At 44.6% G+C, this 14,772-nt stretch overlaps 1 protein-coding gene across 3 annotated transcripts in view; it reads right to left on the bottom strand.

Annotated features, from left to right (window-relative positions):
* The window catches only part of LOC125451349 (dual specificity testis-specific protein kinase 1-like), a 178,462-nt gene that overhangs the window by 89,710 nt on the left and 73,980 nt on the right, over positions 1-14,772 (bottom strand). For all 3 annotated transcript variants that reach the window (XM_048528379.2, XM_048528378.2, XM_048528377.2), the window contains one exon: positions 4,678-4,799. In XM_048528379.2, coding sequence (XP_048384336.2) covers positions 4,678-4,772 — 95 coding nt within the window. In that variant the 5' untranslated portion in view covers positions 4,773-4,799. The remainder of the gene's footprint in view (positions 1-4,677; positions 4,800-14,772) is intronic.

Below are 14,772 nucleotides of genomic sequence, written 5' to 3'. Positions count from 1 at the left end.
CACCTCTTTTTTTATACTGACTTATCCCAGAATATCAACATACCCCTTCTGAGACTCACCATCCACTGTGTCCTCCTTTGTGAATACCATTACAAAGTTTCCATTAAGGATCTTATCCCCTTCCTCCAGCTGCATGCATAGATTCCTTCTTTTATCCTGGAGTAGACCTACCCTTTCCTGATCCTTCTGTTCCCTAAATATGTATAAAGTGCCTTAATCCTGTTTGTCAAAGACGTTTTTAGCCCTCCTAATTCCTTGTTTTGAGTTCTTTTCTGCTTTTTTGTATTCTTTGCGAGCCCTACCTGTCTCCAGTTTACTAAACCCAATGTATGCCTCCTTTTTCTTTCTGACTAAGCTTTCAATTTCTTTGGTTATTCAATGTTCCCCAAGCTTCATTTTCATGAGAACAGGCTGATTCCGCATGCTTCAAAAGATTCTCACATGCCAGATGTGGATTTACCCTCAAAAGGGCACACTTAGCCTTCCCCCAGTTGAGTACTTGTACCGGAGGACTACTCTTATGCTTATTCGTAAATAACACAGATAGTTTGCAAAGTAGTGTGATGGTTTAATTCTCATCACTGGCTGAGGTTACCAGTAAGGACTTTCCTTCTCAACCTTTCCCTTGCCTGAGATATTTTGAGCCTTAGGTTAAATCGCCACTGGTCATTTCTCTGTAACGAGAGAGCAGCCCAATGATCTGGTAAGCCTGTGGCCACACACAACTTAAAAACTTCCAGAATTATGATCACTGTTCCCAAAATGCTCCGCCACCGAAACTTCACCTGGCTGGTCTCATTCCCCAATATCAGGTCTCATATGGCCCTTCCCCAGTTGGACTATTTACATACTATTGTTTCAAACCTTAGGATAACCTTCTGCTCAATGAGTCACAGGAAGAGAAAGTTAGGGAGTGAAATCCATTGAGTAGGTCATACACGATTGAACACACAGCTGTCAAGGGTGATAGATGCAGAGAGGCCCGAGGGCTGAATGGAAAGTTGTTTTGCCTGGTGCTCTGGGGATGCAAAATGTGGCGGAGGCAGAGAAACATGAAACTGTGAAGAGAGTGGATCCGAAACCCTGGAGCTTTAGTCTGGAGCAGCTGAGGAACCAGAGACTACTACAGTCAGCGAGTGGCATCAGGATAGTAGGCAGCACAATGGTTAGCACTGCTGCCTCACAGTGCTAGGGGACCTGGGTTCAATTTCACCCTCTGGCAACTGTCAGTGTGGAGTTTGCACATTCTCCCAGTGTCTGTGTGGGTTTCCTGGATGCTCTGGTTTCCTCCCATAATCCAAAAATGTGAAGGCTAGGTGGACTGGCCATGCTAAATGGTGTTCAGTGATGTGTAGAGTAGGGGGATAGGTCTGGGTAGGATGCTCTGTGTTGGTGTGGACTTGTTGGGCCGAAGGGCCTGTTTCCACACCATAGAAATTCTATGATTCTATGATCAGATGGAAAATTACTGAAGGCTCAAGTGGCTTGACCACCCACCACTACCTTCCCCAACCACCAGGAAACAGAGTTAGTTGCTGGTGAAAATCCCACCATCCCGCTTCCCAGACGTAATGTGCAGCAGGAGGCAGAACCAACCCCCATCCCCACTGGGAGGAAGCCACAACCTCTTGAGCCAACCAGTCCCAGCTCAGCCCCAAGATCTGGTATTGCCAGATTCCAGGTCCCATTCAGGAGACCCAGTGGATCCCAGATCCAGACACAACTGGAGGCTCTTTCAACAACACAGGGAGAGGGAGCAAAGGTGGAGGGGCTTTAAAAAAAAACCTGTACTTTATTCATCAATGGGATGAGGTTATCACTGGCTAGGCAGCATTTATAGCCCATCCCTAACTGCCCAGATGGCAGTTCAGAGTCAGAGTCAACCATATTGCAGTGGGTCTGGAGTCACGTAGGCCAGGCCAGGTAAGGGCAGCAGTTTCCTTCCCTAAAAGACATTAGTGAACTTGATGGGTTGTTCCAACAATTGATAATGGATGCATGGTCATCATTAGATTCTTAATTCCGGATATTTTATCGAATTCAAATTCCACCATCTGCTGTGGTGGGATTCGAACCCGGTCCCCAGAACGTCTTCCAGGTCTCTGAATTAACAGTCCAGCAATAATACCACCAGCCATCACCTCCCCTCTCCTGTGGGAACAAAGTGGGTGTGGTCCTTTTCAGGAAGGGTGGTGTGAAGTACCATTTAGTGAAAGCACACCCATTCCTTCCCAATGTTTTCAGAACTTCACAAAAATGAATCCGAAATAACTGCGGATGCCGTAAATCAGGAACAAAAACAGAAGTTGCTGGAAAAGCTCTGATTATTTTTCTTCACAAATGCTGAGTTAACGTTTCGGGTCTGGCGACCCTTCCTCGGAACTGTTTATGGATGTTGCTAGACCTGCTGAGCTTTTCTGAAACTTCTGTCTTTAAAAGTGAAAATTGTCAATCCCACTCTAACCCTAGCTGACCCCATTATGCCAATGAAACTGTCATACTCAGATCAGTTCAGTTTTAACAAGGTCAGTTGTCACTTAATTACTTCCTTACATATAGTAGGCAGGCTGCTGATTGTGGCTCTGAACTTGGGAATGAGAATGAGGTGGACTAGCCAACTTCCTGAGAAGACTTGTGTACCTTGCCCAAACATGTAAAATCTAACATGACATTGTGGGCAGATTGTGAGAAAAAGGAGGAGTTTTCTTTATTTATTGGTTACTGGGATGACAGTGTTTCTGGCTGAGCCAGCATTTATTGTCCATCCCTAATTGGCCGGACAACCACATTGCTGTGGGTCTGGAGTCACATGTAGGCCAGACCACGTAAGGATGGCAATTTCTTTCCCTAAAAGGACATTAGTGAAGCAGATCATTTAAAAAAAATAATTCGCAGTAATTTCATGGTCATGATTGCACTAGCTTTTCAATCCAGATTTTTAGTGAATTCAATTTCACCACACATCCTAGTGTTATTCAAACCTATACCCCCAGAATATAAATCAAGTTCTGATTACTAGTCCAGCTATACATCTTGGTAGGAATTAATGGGTCCTTTTCAAATTGGGAGGCAGTAACTAATGGAGCGCCACAGGGATCGGTGCTGGGACCCCAGCTATTCACAACATATTAGGAATGATTTGGAGGAGGGAACAAAACATAAGATCTCCAAGTTTTCAGATGATACCAAGTTGGGTGGGAGGGTGAACTGTGACAAAGATGCAAAGATCCTTCAGCATGCTCTGCACCGATTAGGTGAATGGGCAAATCAATGGCAGATGCATTATAATTTGGATCAATGTGAAGTTATTCACCTCAGAAGCAAAAACAAGAAGGCAGATTACCACCTGAATGGCTGTAAATTGGGAGAGGGAAGTGTACAGCGGACCTGGGTGTCCCTGAACGTTAAGCATGGAGGTGCAGCAGGTGGTAATGAAGGCAAATGGCACATTGGCCCTCATTGCGAGAGGTTTGGAGTACAGGAGCAAGGATGTGTTGTTGCAGAATAAACAGGGCCTTGGTGTGACCACACTTGGAATATTCTGTGTAGTTTTGGTCTCCTTTTCTAAGGAAAGATGCTGTACAGCAAAGGTTTACCAGTCGATTCTGGAGATGGCGGGTCTGCCATCTGAGGGCAGATTGACTAGGGTAGGATTGTTTTTGCTGGAGGTCAGATGAATAGTTGGTTTGGGTGTGTGTGTGTCTCCGTCCAGAACCAGGCGTCACAGTATGACGATTCAGAACAAAGAAGAAAAGAGACATTTCTTCACCCAAAGTGTGGCAAGCCTGTGGAATTCACTACCACAGGAAGCAGTTAACGTCAAAACATTGAATGTATTCAAGAGGTGACTAGATATAGCACTTGGGGGCGAATGGGACCAAAGATTATGGAGAGAAAGCAGGATGAGGCTATTGAGTTAGACCATCAGCCATGGTGGTGATGAATGGTGAAGCAGGCTCGAAGGGTCGAACGGCCTCCTCTGCTTGTATCTTTTACGTTATATTTCTAAGTTTCTACATTGCCACGAAGCTACCACCTCCCTATTAGGCCATTCAGCCCGTTCTGCCACTCAATAGGATCAAGGCTGATCTGATATTGACCTTAACTCAACTCTTCCACCCGTTCCCCATCACCTTTGATTCTCCTACAGTCCTGAAACTTCCCTCTCTCGACACATTCAAGGAATCACTACTTCAAGAGAAGGAAATGTTCTTACTGTGGGAAACGAGGCAAATTGAATGAGATACACATAGAATACTATCAAAGGAATCAGTGGGGATAGAGCATCTGAGAAAAATGCAGCAAATCCCAAACCTATGATCTGGGAAGTCATGGACAGCAATGTGGCAGTGGGCAAGTAGGGGCAGTGGAGGGTCATCTCCTTGGTCTCCTTAAAGGCACAAACCATCCTGACCTTGACACACAGCAGTCACTTCTTTGCTGTCGCTGAATCAAATCACTTGAATATCCTTTGCAAACAGTATGACCTACACAAGAGCTTCACAAGGATGGTGTCCAGCATCAATTGCCCCAAGAAAACATGGACAGTAAATGCTGGCCCTACTAGTGATACTTACACATTGAGAGTGATGCAGAACTGAAGTTGAGATTGTAGGTTTTAGGGAAAGGAGTGTGACAGAGAGACAAAGAGGGAGAAATTAACAGCAAAGAGCTCACCGCAGGATGTTGGGGTGCGAGAGCCGATTCATCAGCTGCACCTCACGAAGCATGTTGGCACGGTTACTCGGCAGCTTGTTCATCTTGAGAACCATCACCTGCCCAGATATCCGGTGTCGTACCTGTGGAGATACATGGACTGTTACAGCAGTAATCCAGGAGTTCCCTAGTGGGTTACCAAATCACAGCTGGGTTGCATTAGTAGGATAATCGGATATCTTCCGAAACATCGCGTACAGCAAAAGGAAGCGGGGGCACCAGTATTTCAGAGGTCTGGACTTTCATACAGAGACACAAGCTCACATAAAAGCACCGAGTTGGGAAATTTAAATAATACAAAGTTAATCTCAGTGTTGATTATCACAAAACTACTTAAGTGATGGAAAAGTCCATCTGCTCTTCACCAACACTCAAGAAGCTTGACACCATCCAAGACAAAGCAGCCCACTTGATTGGCACCATACCCACAAACATTCACTCCCTCCACCACCAATGTTCAGTAGCAGCAGTGTGTACTATCTACAAGATAGGCTGCAGAAATTTACTAAAGATCTTCAGACAGCACCTTCCAAACCCACGACCGTTTCCATCTAGAAGGACAAGGGCAGCAGACATACAGAAACACCGTCCCCTGCAAGTTCCACTCCAAGTCACTCACCATCCTGATTTGGAAATATACCACTGTTCCTTCAGTCACTAGATCAAACTCCCTCCCTAATGGCACAGTGGGTCAACCTACAGCACATGAACTGCAGTGGTTTAAGAAGACAGCTCACCACCACCTTCTCAAGAACAATTAGGGATGTGCACTAAAAATGGTACCCTTGACTGTGATATCTACATCACATTAATTAAATAACCAAATACAAGAGAGTGTGAAGGGGAGGAATCACGACACTGGCACAGGAGCATTTCAAAACACATCCAAATGGGGACTCAACCTCAACCAATCTGAGGTAGATTACATCATCCCAAGGTTTTCATTGCCTCTTGACAAGGAGGTTCCACAGTTGACCAGGTCAGTGTGAAGAGGCTCTATCTTGTCCTGTTAAGGTTAGTTGACAGGTGTCTTTGTTTCAGGCCACCCCAGACACAGGCAACACTATGATATCAAATCCAAGAGAGGGTCCTTATCTTAAATCAAAGAAAAGTACTGCAGATGCTGGAGATGTAAATATCAAAGTACTGGATAACCTTATCTCTCGTGATTAACAGGCGTGTGGACAAGGTACAAAGAGAGTGTTCAAAAACAAAGCACATCACAGCCTGGTACAGGAGAAACCACGCAATGTCAACTTGGTAGACGACAGAGCACAAATATTGACACTTATTGAAAAGTTATTTCCACTTACATTTACTTCCTATAAACTTTATAATTATCGCACAGACACTCTCTCACACCCACATCTACACATCCCCCAGCCAGGTCCCAACATTCTGAACCCTCACCCACAGCCTCATGGAAATCAACCCTGTCCCCAATCTGACCTCTCAATGTCACAGCCCTATCAACATCACTGGTATCATCAAGGACAACAATTACTGATTATTTATTCCTGGCAAATCAAATAACTAGGGCTGTAGGGGTGGCTTTAAACTAATTAGAAGGGGAGGTGGAAGGGTTTGGGAAAGGGCAAGTGTAGGCTTATAAAGCAAGAGTAGTCTAGGCCCGAAACGTCAGCTTTTGTGCTCCTGAGATGCTGCTTGGCCTGCTGTGTTCATCCAGCTCCACACTGTTATCTTGGATTCTCCAGCATTTGCAGTTCCTATTATCTCTGACACCAGCGCCCCCCCACCCCCAACTATAACATAACTATTTGGATATCATTACCCAGGGTGGGGCAGGGAGAAAAAAAGAGATTTAACCAACATAGAAAACAGCAGTAATTAGGAAGGCATTTGATAAAGCATCACATGTTAAGCTACTTAACAAGAACACAAGGTTTGGAAGTCAAACATCAGCATGGATACTAACAGAAAACAGAGAGCTGGGATAAGGGGGGAGCATTTTCAGGATGGCAGCCTGCAACTTGTACATAACTGTGATCCCTGTGGCACTGCACAATACATATTAATGACTTAGATGGCAAGTGGTGAGAGTAACAAAGCGTCTGCAGAGGGATATAGGCAAGTTATCCGAATGGACAAAAAGTCTGATGATGGAATATAATCTGAGGAAATGTGAGATTATGCACTTTGGGAAAAAGAACTGAGGAGCTGAATATTATTTAAAGACTGTGGAAAACTACAGAACAACATGATTTAGGAGTCATTCAGCATGAAAACAGACTCTTTGGTCCAACCACAAAAAAGGCAGAAAAAAGGCAGGGGAAAGTGGAATTGAGGGTTATCAGATCAGCCATGATCTCATTGAATGATACAGCAGTTCAACAGACTGAATGATCTACCTGTGTTTATATTTCTTATGTTGCAACTTCTCGGTTCTTTATCTCTGATAACACTGCATACTGTTTCTTTTGAATAATCATCCAATATTCTCATGAATGTCTCACTTGAACCTGCCTCCACCACATTTCCAGGTAATATATTCCATACCCCAACTACTCATTTTCCCCCCTCATTAGCAAAGAAGGAATTACATCATGAGTCTGAGAGTGCAAGTGTGGAAGAATGTGTAAGAGTTGTGTGCGTGTATGTCAATGTCCCTGAGTTTACACGTTTCGGGGAGTGAGTGAGCATGTTGTGTGTGTTGAACGAGTGTTTATGCTGTCAATATGTGTGTCTGCATGTGTGTGTATATATGAGAGTGAGTACGTGTTGTGCCTATCTGTATGCAAGTGTGCCCAAGAATATGTATCTTTAAGTGTGTGGAGTATGCTTGTGTATCTGTGTATGTCTGTATGTGTGAATGTATTAGAGAATGAGTGTGTGTGTGAGTGTGTGTGTGTGTGTTGGGGGGAATATTTTTAAAACAAAGCAATTAAGCACTGTCTGAAATGCCTGCAGCTCCAGAGTTCCAAAGGGAGCTTCCAGCAACAGCTCTCTTGCCTTTTTTGTAGAAATGCTCAGAAATGTGTTTGGCCGGGCATCATTACGTAATCATTCAGCTCTACTACCACCTCTCTCTGCCTCCCCACCTCCACCAGCCCCGTGCCGTCTGGATGTGCTACTCATACACTGCTCAATTTACTCTGATCTTTGCACTGAACCACAGGACTGCCTTACAGAACTCCCCTCCCCCATTTCCCTTTGCACAACTCAATAAAAAAACATGACAAGGCCTAACCAAACCTAATTTAAAAAAGCATCACTACTCTGTCCCTTTTCCTTTATTAAATGTAAAACATTGCATGTTGTAACACTTCAGAGAAAAGAAGAGGAATTTTCCCCAGTGTCCTGGGTCACCAGAAAAGCACTGACCAATATTATATGACCATTTGTGAGATCTCACTGTGTGAAAATTTGCTGCCACATTCTCCATGTTGGTGAAATTTGAAGAAGTACTTCACTGGCTGTGGAATGATTTTGGACCAGTGCAGTATCACAGAATTATTACAGCACAGGAGACTGTTTGGCCCATCAAAAGCAATTCACCTATTGACATTGCCCTACTTTCTCCCCATAACACAGTGTAGTCGTCACCCAGTAAAAATGCTTTCCCTCATATTGGGGACAACAAAGGTGTAAAGCTGGATGAACACAGCAGGCCAAGCAGCATCTCAGGAGCACAAAAGCTGACATTTCAGGCCTAGACCCTTCATCAGAGAGGGGGGATGGGTGAGGGTTCTGGAATAAATAAGGAGAGAGGGGGAGGCAGACCGAAGATGGAGAGAAAAGAAGATAGGTGGAGAGGAGAGGAGGGGATAGATCAGTCCAGGGAAGACAGACAGGTCAAGGAGGCGGGATGAGGTAGTGGGTAGGAAATAGAGGTGCGGCTTGAGGTGGGAGGAAGGGATGGGTGAGAGGAAGAACAGGTTAGGGAAGCAGAGACCGGCTGGGCTGGTTTTGGGATGCAGTGGGGGAAGGGGAGACTTTGAAGCTGGTGAAGTCCACATTGATACCATTGGGTTGCAGAGTTCCCAAGCGGAATAGGAGTTGCTGTTCCTGCAACCTTCGGGTGGCATCATTGTGGCACTGCAGGAGGCCCATGATGGACATGTCGTCTGAGGAATGGGAGGGGGAGTTAAAATGGTTCGCGACTGGGAGGTGCAGTTGTTTATTGCCAAATGAGCGGAGGTGTTCTGCAAAGCAGTCCCCAAGCCTCCACTTGGTTTCTCCAATGTAGAGGAGGCCACACCGGGTACAATGGATACAATACACCACATATTAAGCAGACGTTCACCTGCACATCTGCCAAATATGGAAAGTCATCTTGGCTCTCTAACCTGTTCTTCCTCTCACCCATCCCTTCTTCCCACCTCAAGCCACACCTCCATTTCCTACCTACTACCTCATCCCGCCTCCTTGACCTGTCTTCCCTGGACTGACCTATCGCCTCCCTACCTATACTCTCCTCTCCACCTATCTTCTTTTCTCTCCATCTTTGGTCCACCTCCCCCCTCTCCCTATTTATTCCAGAACCCTCTCTGAAGAAGGGTCTAGGCCCGAAACGTCAGCTTTTGTGCTCCCGAGATGCTGCTTGGCCTGCTGTGTTCATCCAGCTGTACACTTTGTTATCGTGGATTCTCCAGCATCTGCAGTTCCCATTATTTCTTCCCTCATATTGGCTTTGCTGTTCTCATTGATCACAAATCTGCACCCGCACTTTCTTGATCCTTTCGCCAATGGGTTGAGTATTTTCCTTTTCTCTAACCAGCCCAGACCCCTCATGATTTTGAGCACCAGGTACCAATAAACAATACATGCATGTTTGATTTTTCTTTGCTAATTTGAAATACGAAATAGCACCCGATTCCCATTCAATTCCCAAGAGGTTATTCTATTATTTTAGAAATCACGGTCAAGTAGTCTCCCTCTTGACTCTAGTTCAAAAAATTGTATCAAGTTCCTCTCCATAGCCCAGTCACCTACTGAGACTGCAGTGTGGGTTCATGGTGTACTGCATTGTTTGAGATTCCTTCACAACAATACTCCGGGGCTGTCTGCCCATGGGATGTGTTTTCTGGTTTGTGACTGGGTCCTTATTCTGTTAACATCTGACTCAGCGATGACCTGGGAATGTTCTGCTCCTTTAGAAAGTCAGAAGAGCAGAAGGAACTACTTACTAACTTCTAGATTTTAACAAACACTTTCTCAATGGTCTCTGGGGAAGTTGCATAAATAACTGTCAATTTTCACCAAAATGATTACTTCAAAATGTGGTTATTACAGCAACGGGCCCAAACGGTTATCTTCCCATCCAACTCCTCCAGCCCCACCTCATCTCCTCTCCTGCTGTACCTCCATCAGACCTATCCAGCCCCCATTCTGCTTCCCTCTCTGTCTTTTCTCTGTCTAGATCCCAGTTCCTTGGAACCTCCCTTGTCCCCTGCTGTCATCACATCCCAAACAAATCACCTTCCCCTTAACCGCACCGTCACTCCCAAAACCTTACAGCTTCTCCCTTACTTCAAACGGCTGATGCTTCTCCTGTTAGCCCAGTATTTTTCTCCCATTAACTCCCTTTACCTCACTCCAATCCCATTGCCTCCTTCACACCGTACATCTCCTCTGTTACCCCAACCCAACACCTTCCAACTCCATCATAAAGCCCCCATTATCTCCTCTACATTTTACACCTTCATCACCACAGCCCTCTTGTTCCATACCCACAATCACTACCACCTAGAAAAGGACAAGAACAGCAGATACATGGGAATACCATGCCCCCTGCAAAGTTCCCCTCCATGCCCCTCACCATCCTGACTTGGAAAAAATATCACTGTTCTTTCAATGTGTCTGTGTCAAAACCCTGGAATTCCCTCCATAAAAGCATTGTGGGGTCACTGTACAGCATACAGATTGCAGCAGCTCAAGAAGGCAGGGCACCACCACCTTCTCAAGGGCAACCTGGGACAGGCAATAAATGCTGACTCAGGCAGTGACTTCCACAAGAAATGAAATTTTAAATGTACCAACATTCTTTTGATAGGAAGAACTAGATATTTATTCCACAACCTGGTGTGAAGAAGTGAATTATTGACCTGCTATACAATGATTAGCCTCAGTTTTAACCTTAAACTCCTTTGTTCTCAACTTGACAGAGTTGATGCTTCTCCATGTCTTCACTTATCAAATCCTTTTAACATACACTTCGAATAATTGCTCTTCAGTCTCCTAATCCGATCAGACAAACTTTCTGCTGCCTGTTCTTGTGCTATAACCCTCAAAGTACCATGTTGGCTGCTTGCTTGGTTCCTGGGGTAGTCTTCCAGCAGCTGCTACTGTTCGGCTCAGGATGGCTTCGCTGATGAATCAGAGTTGAGATTGCATAAAGTCCATCACTAAGGCAAAAGCAGGTGAAGAACTCAGTACCTTTTTGTCAGGAATACGAAGAGTGGGCTGTTTGGTTCGTGTAAAGGAACTTTGGCAAAGGATGCAGGGCCGGAAGAACAGTCTGTGAGCAATTTGGATTCATATCTACAGTCCATAAGCTTTAGCTACCTCACAGAAACACTTGTGTGTGTGCATGGTGCGTGGAGTGCACAGCACTTCACAAAATGCACAGCACTTCACAAAATGCTTCCAACCATTTTCACCTGAATAAAGTCTCTGAATCTTGCAACATGGATTATCTGGTCATTTATCTCATGCTGTCAATGGGATCTTGCTATAAATGCACTGGCTGCTGCTTTTCCCAATTACAACAGTGAATACCTTTCTAAAAGGTGCCCCAGTGACTGTGAAGCACTCTGGGGCGTTCCGACAGTCTTGCTGAAACTCACACTTCCTCAGCCTCTGGTTTATCTGGATGGTTCAACCGTCCCCATTTCTTGTGCCCATCTTGTCATTGGGGTCTCTGATTCAGCTCTACAATCCAATCAATCATCACAGGAGCAGGGGCACGTGTACTTTGAGGACAAATATCCTTCTGTCTGAATTCTGCCATACAGTTCACTGATGGGCAGTCACTCCCAGCTAAGGCAGGTACAGCCTGGTTCTGAGTTTACAGGCAACCAGAAAGGCACTCGGCAATATCCCATCTGACAGAGTTTAAAAATTTATCAGCCCTCAATAAATTAATCAACAGCCATCTGGCAAAGAGCTGGGGGTATGGAGAACACTGACGACATGTTTCCACACGAGCAGATCTCATTGTTTGGTTTGTGCGACTCACCATTAATAATAAACTAATTTTTCCCCTACCTCTTCCCTCGATCCATTATCGCCTTCCTGAACCCCTCCTGAGAGATCTCACTAGGTTGTGGCTGTCTCGGAGGGGAATGTATGGAGGAATGGTTAACAGACAGGAAGCAAAGGGTGGGCATCAATGGGTCATTTTCAAGGAGGCAGATCTAGATGAGTGAAGTACCACAGGAATCGGCTATTCACAATCAGACAAAGGCATGGAGGAGAGTAATGTACCTAACTTGGCAACAAGGTGGGAGTGGAAACCATGGAGAGGACATCAAAAGGCAGCAAAACATGGAAAGGGCAACAAGGTGATGACTAGAGTATTAAAATTGAAAGAACTGCGGATGCTGTAAATCAGGAACAAAAACAGAAATTGCTGGAAAAACTTAAAGTCTGAACGTCAAACCAAAATGTTAACTCTGATTTCTCTCCACAGACGCTGCCAGACCTGCTGAGCTGTTCCAGTCATTTTTTTTTGCAATAGCTGAAGTATAAATGTGCAGAAGTGGGATGGTATTCACTTCGATTGTAATAATAGAAAAGCAGAATTTTTTTTTAAAAAAGTCACAGAACATGTAAATGTTCATGGTCAGAGAGACCTGGATGTCCTCGTATATGGAGACAAAGTTATCATGTGAGTACAGCAAGGTATTAAGTAGATGAATGCCACATTTACCTCACTAAGATGTTTTGTTACTATTGCACGTGGTCTTTATAATCTACATTTGGGAGACAGTTTACATTTCTGGTGTACAAATTTAAGGCAGGGCATATTTTAGCCAGTCCAGCAAAGGTTCACTAGATTGGCCTCTGGGTTTAAATTCTCTGGAGTTTAGAACAGCGAGAGAGAGGTGATCTCACTGAAACAGACAAGACTCTTCAGAGGACTGTCAGTGTAGACACCGAAAGATCGATTTGTCTGGCTGAGGAATCCACAACATGAGAATAACATCATCAAGATAAGGAACCACTTATTTATGGCCTAGACAAGAACTTTTTTGACTCAGACATTGTTGAATCTCCTCCCAGAGGGGGCTGTGGATGCTTAATCATTGAATACATTCAAGACCAAGAGAAATTTTGGTCTCAGGAATTGAGGGATATGCAAAGCTGGCAAGAAAGTGGAGTTGAATCCCAAGATCAACTGTAATGGTACCGTTGCTGGTGCAGGCTTGATGGACTGAATTGCCTACTCCTGCTCCTATTTCTTATACTTTCATGTACTTTTGGCAGGATCGGGCCCTGGTACTTGGGTGATCTATGTTGGGCTCTGGTTCTTGCTGGGTAGTAGGATCTTAATTGAATAAACGAACCCTTGCAGTATAGAAAGAGGCCATTTGGCCCATCATTTTTTCCATCAATCCTCCAAACAGCATCCCACCCAGACCCAGTGCCCCATACTATTCCCTTAACGCCATGTTTACCCTGGCTAATCCACCTGGACTGCATATCCCTGGACACTATAGGTGCATTGGCCATGCTAAACTGCCTAAACTGCACAACTTTGGACTGTGGGAGGAAACCAGAGCACTTGGAGGAAATCCATACAGACTCGGGGAGAATATTCAAACTCCACACAGACAGCTGAGACTGGAATCGAACCCAGTCCCTGGCACTGTGAGGCAGCAGTGCTAAAACACTGAACCACCTTGCTGCCCCAGAATTAAGTCTCTAGGTCAATATACTTCATACTACCCATCGAGGAATCGAACCCCAGTCTCCTGCGTGACCGGTGGGGAAACAAGCCTCTATACTAACAAGAATTCCTCGTGTCCAAAATTCAGACAGCAGGTTTCCACAGAAGGACGTTGCAACCAAGTCCGACTGTAATCACAATCATACGTTCATACACAATCCAAACCACATACGCACTTAAACATGCACATACCCACATGCAAACACACATACACAAATGCAAATTTATACACTCATGCCCATACATGTGCACATAAAAAAACAACTGTACATCCCCACACAAACACCCTCACATATCCACACCCTTCCATATACATATCCACTTACATTTATGCACATTTAACAGTTGATCAGACAGAATCTAAATATTCAGAAACTGCTTGCACTGTTTTTAATTATGATGTAACAATCCTGCAATCCCAGTACAGAAATTCAGTGTAATAAGTAAACATGTCCTTTAAGGAATAACTTATTGTTATAACTGTTCAAGACTTTGTGACATGAATGGAAAGTACAATACTCATCTTTTTAAACTTTGAGAACATAAGTTCACATTAAACAGATCCAAAAATCACAGCAAAGCCAAAACCTCTGACAGCTTTAGTATGTATTAAGCCCAGCAGATGGATGGGCTTCATCAATAATCATCTCTCAGCATATCCTAAGCTTAAGTGAGTAAAATGTTATCAAAGAATCCTTACAGTGTGGAAACAGGCCCTTCAGCCCAACTAGTCCAGACCAAACTTCAAAGCATCCCACCCAGACCCACCCCGCTATAACCCACATAACCTACACATTCCTGAACACTACGGGCAATTTAGCGTGGCCAATCCACCTAGCCTGCACATCTTTGGACTGTGGGAGGAAATCATAGCACCTGGGAGGAAACCCCACACAGACATTGGGAGAACGTGCAAACTCCACACAGACAGTTGCCCAAGGCTGGGATCAAACCCAGGTCCCTGGCACTGTGAGGCTGCAGTGCTAACCACTGAGCCGTGCTGCCCCCATCTTGCCATGGATTGTCCAATCCATAAAGGGCAAAACAAAAATTTCATTTTAATACCGCCTTTATTGCAATTAAACAGCCAAAAGTACTTCACAGAAGCGATTATCAAACAAAATATAAAACACCACATCTAATAT

Source organism: Stegostoma tigrinum, chromosome 3, assembly GCF_030684315.1.
Source record: "Stegostoma tigrinum isolate sSteTig4 chromosome 3, sSteTig4.hap1, whole genome shotgun sequence".
Classification (NCBI taxonomy): Eukaryota; Metazoa; Chordata; class Chondrichthyes; order Orectolobiformes; family Stegostomatidae; genus Stegostoma; species Stegostoma tigrinum.
Note: the sequence above shows the minus strand (reverse complement) of the source record. Positions and strands in the feature narration are given on the sequence as shown.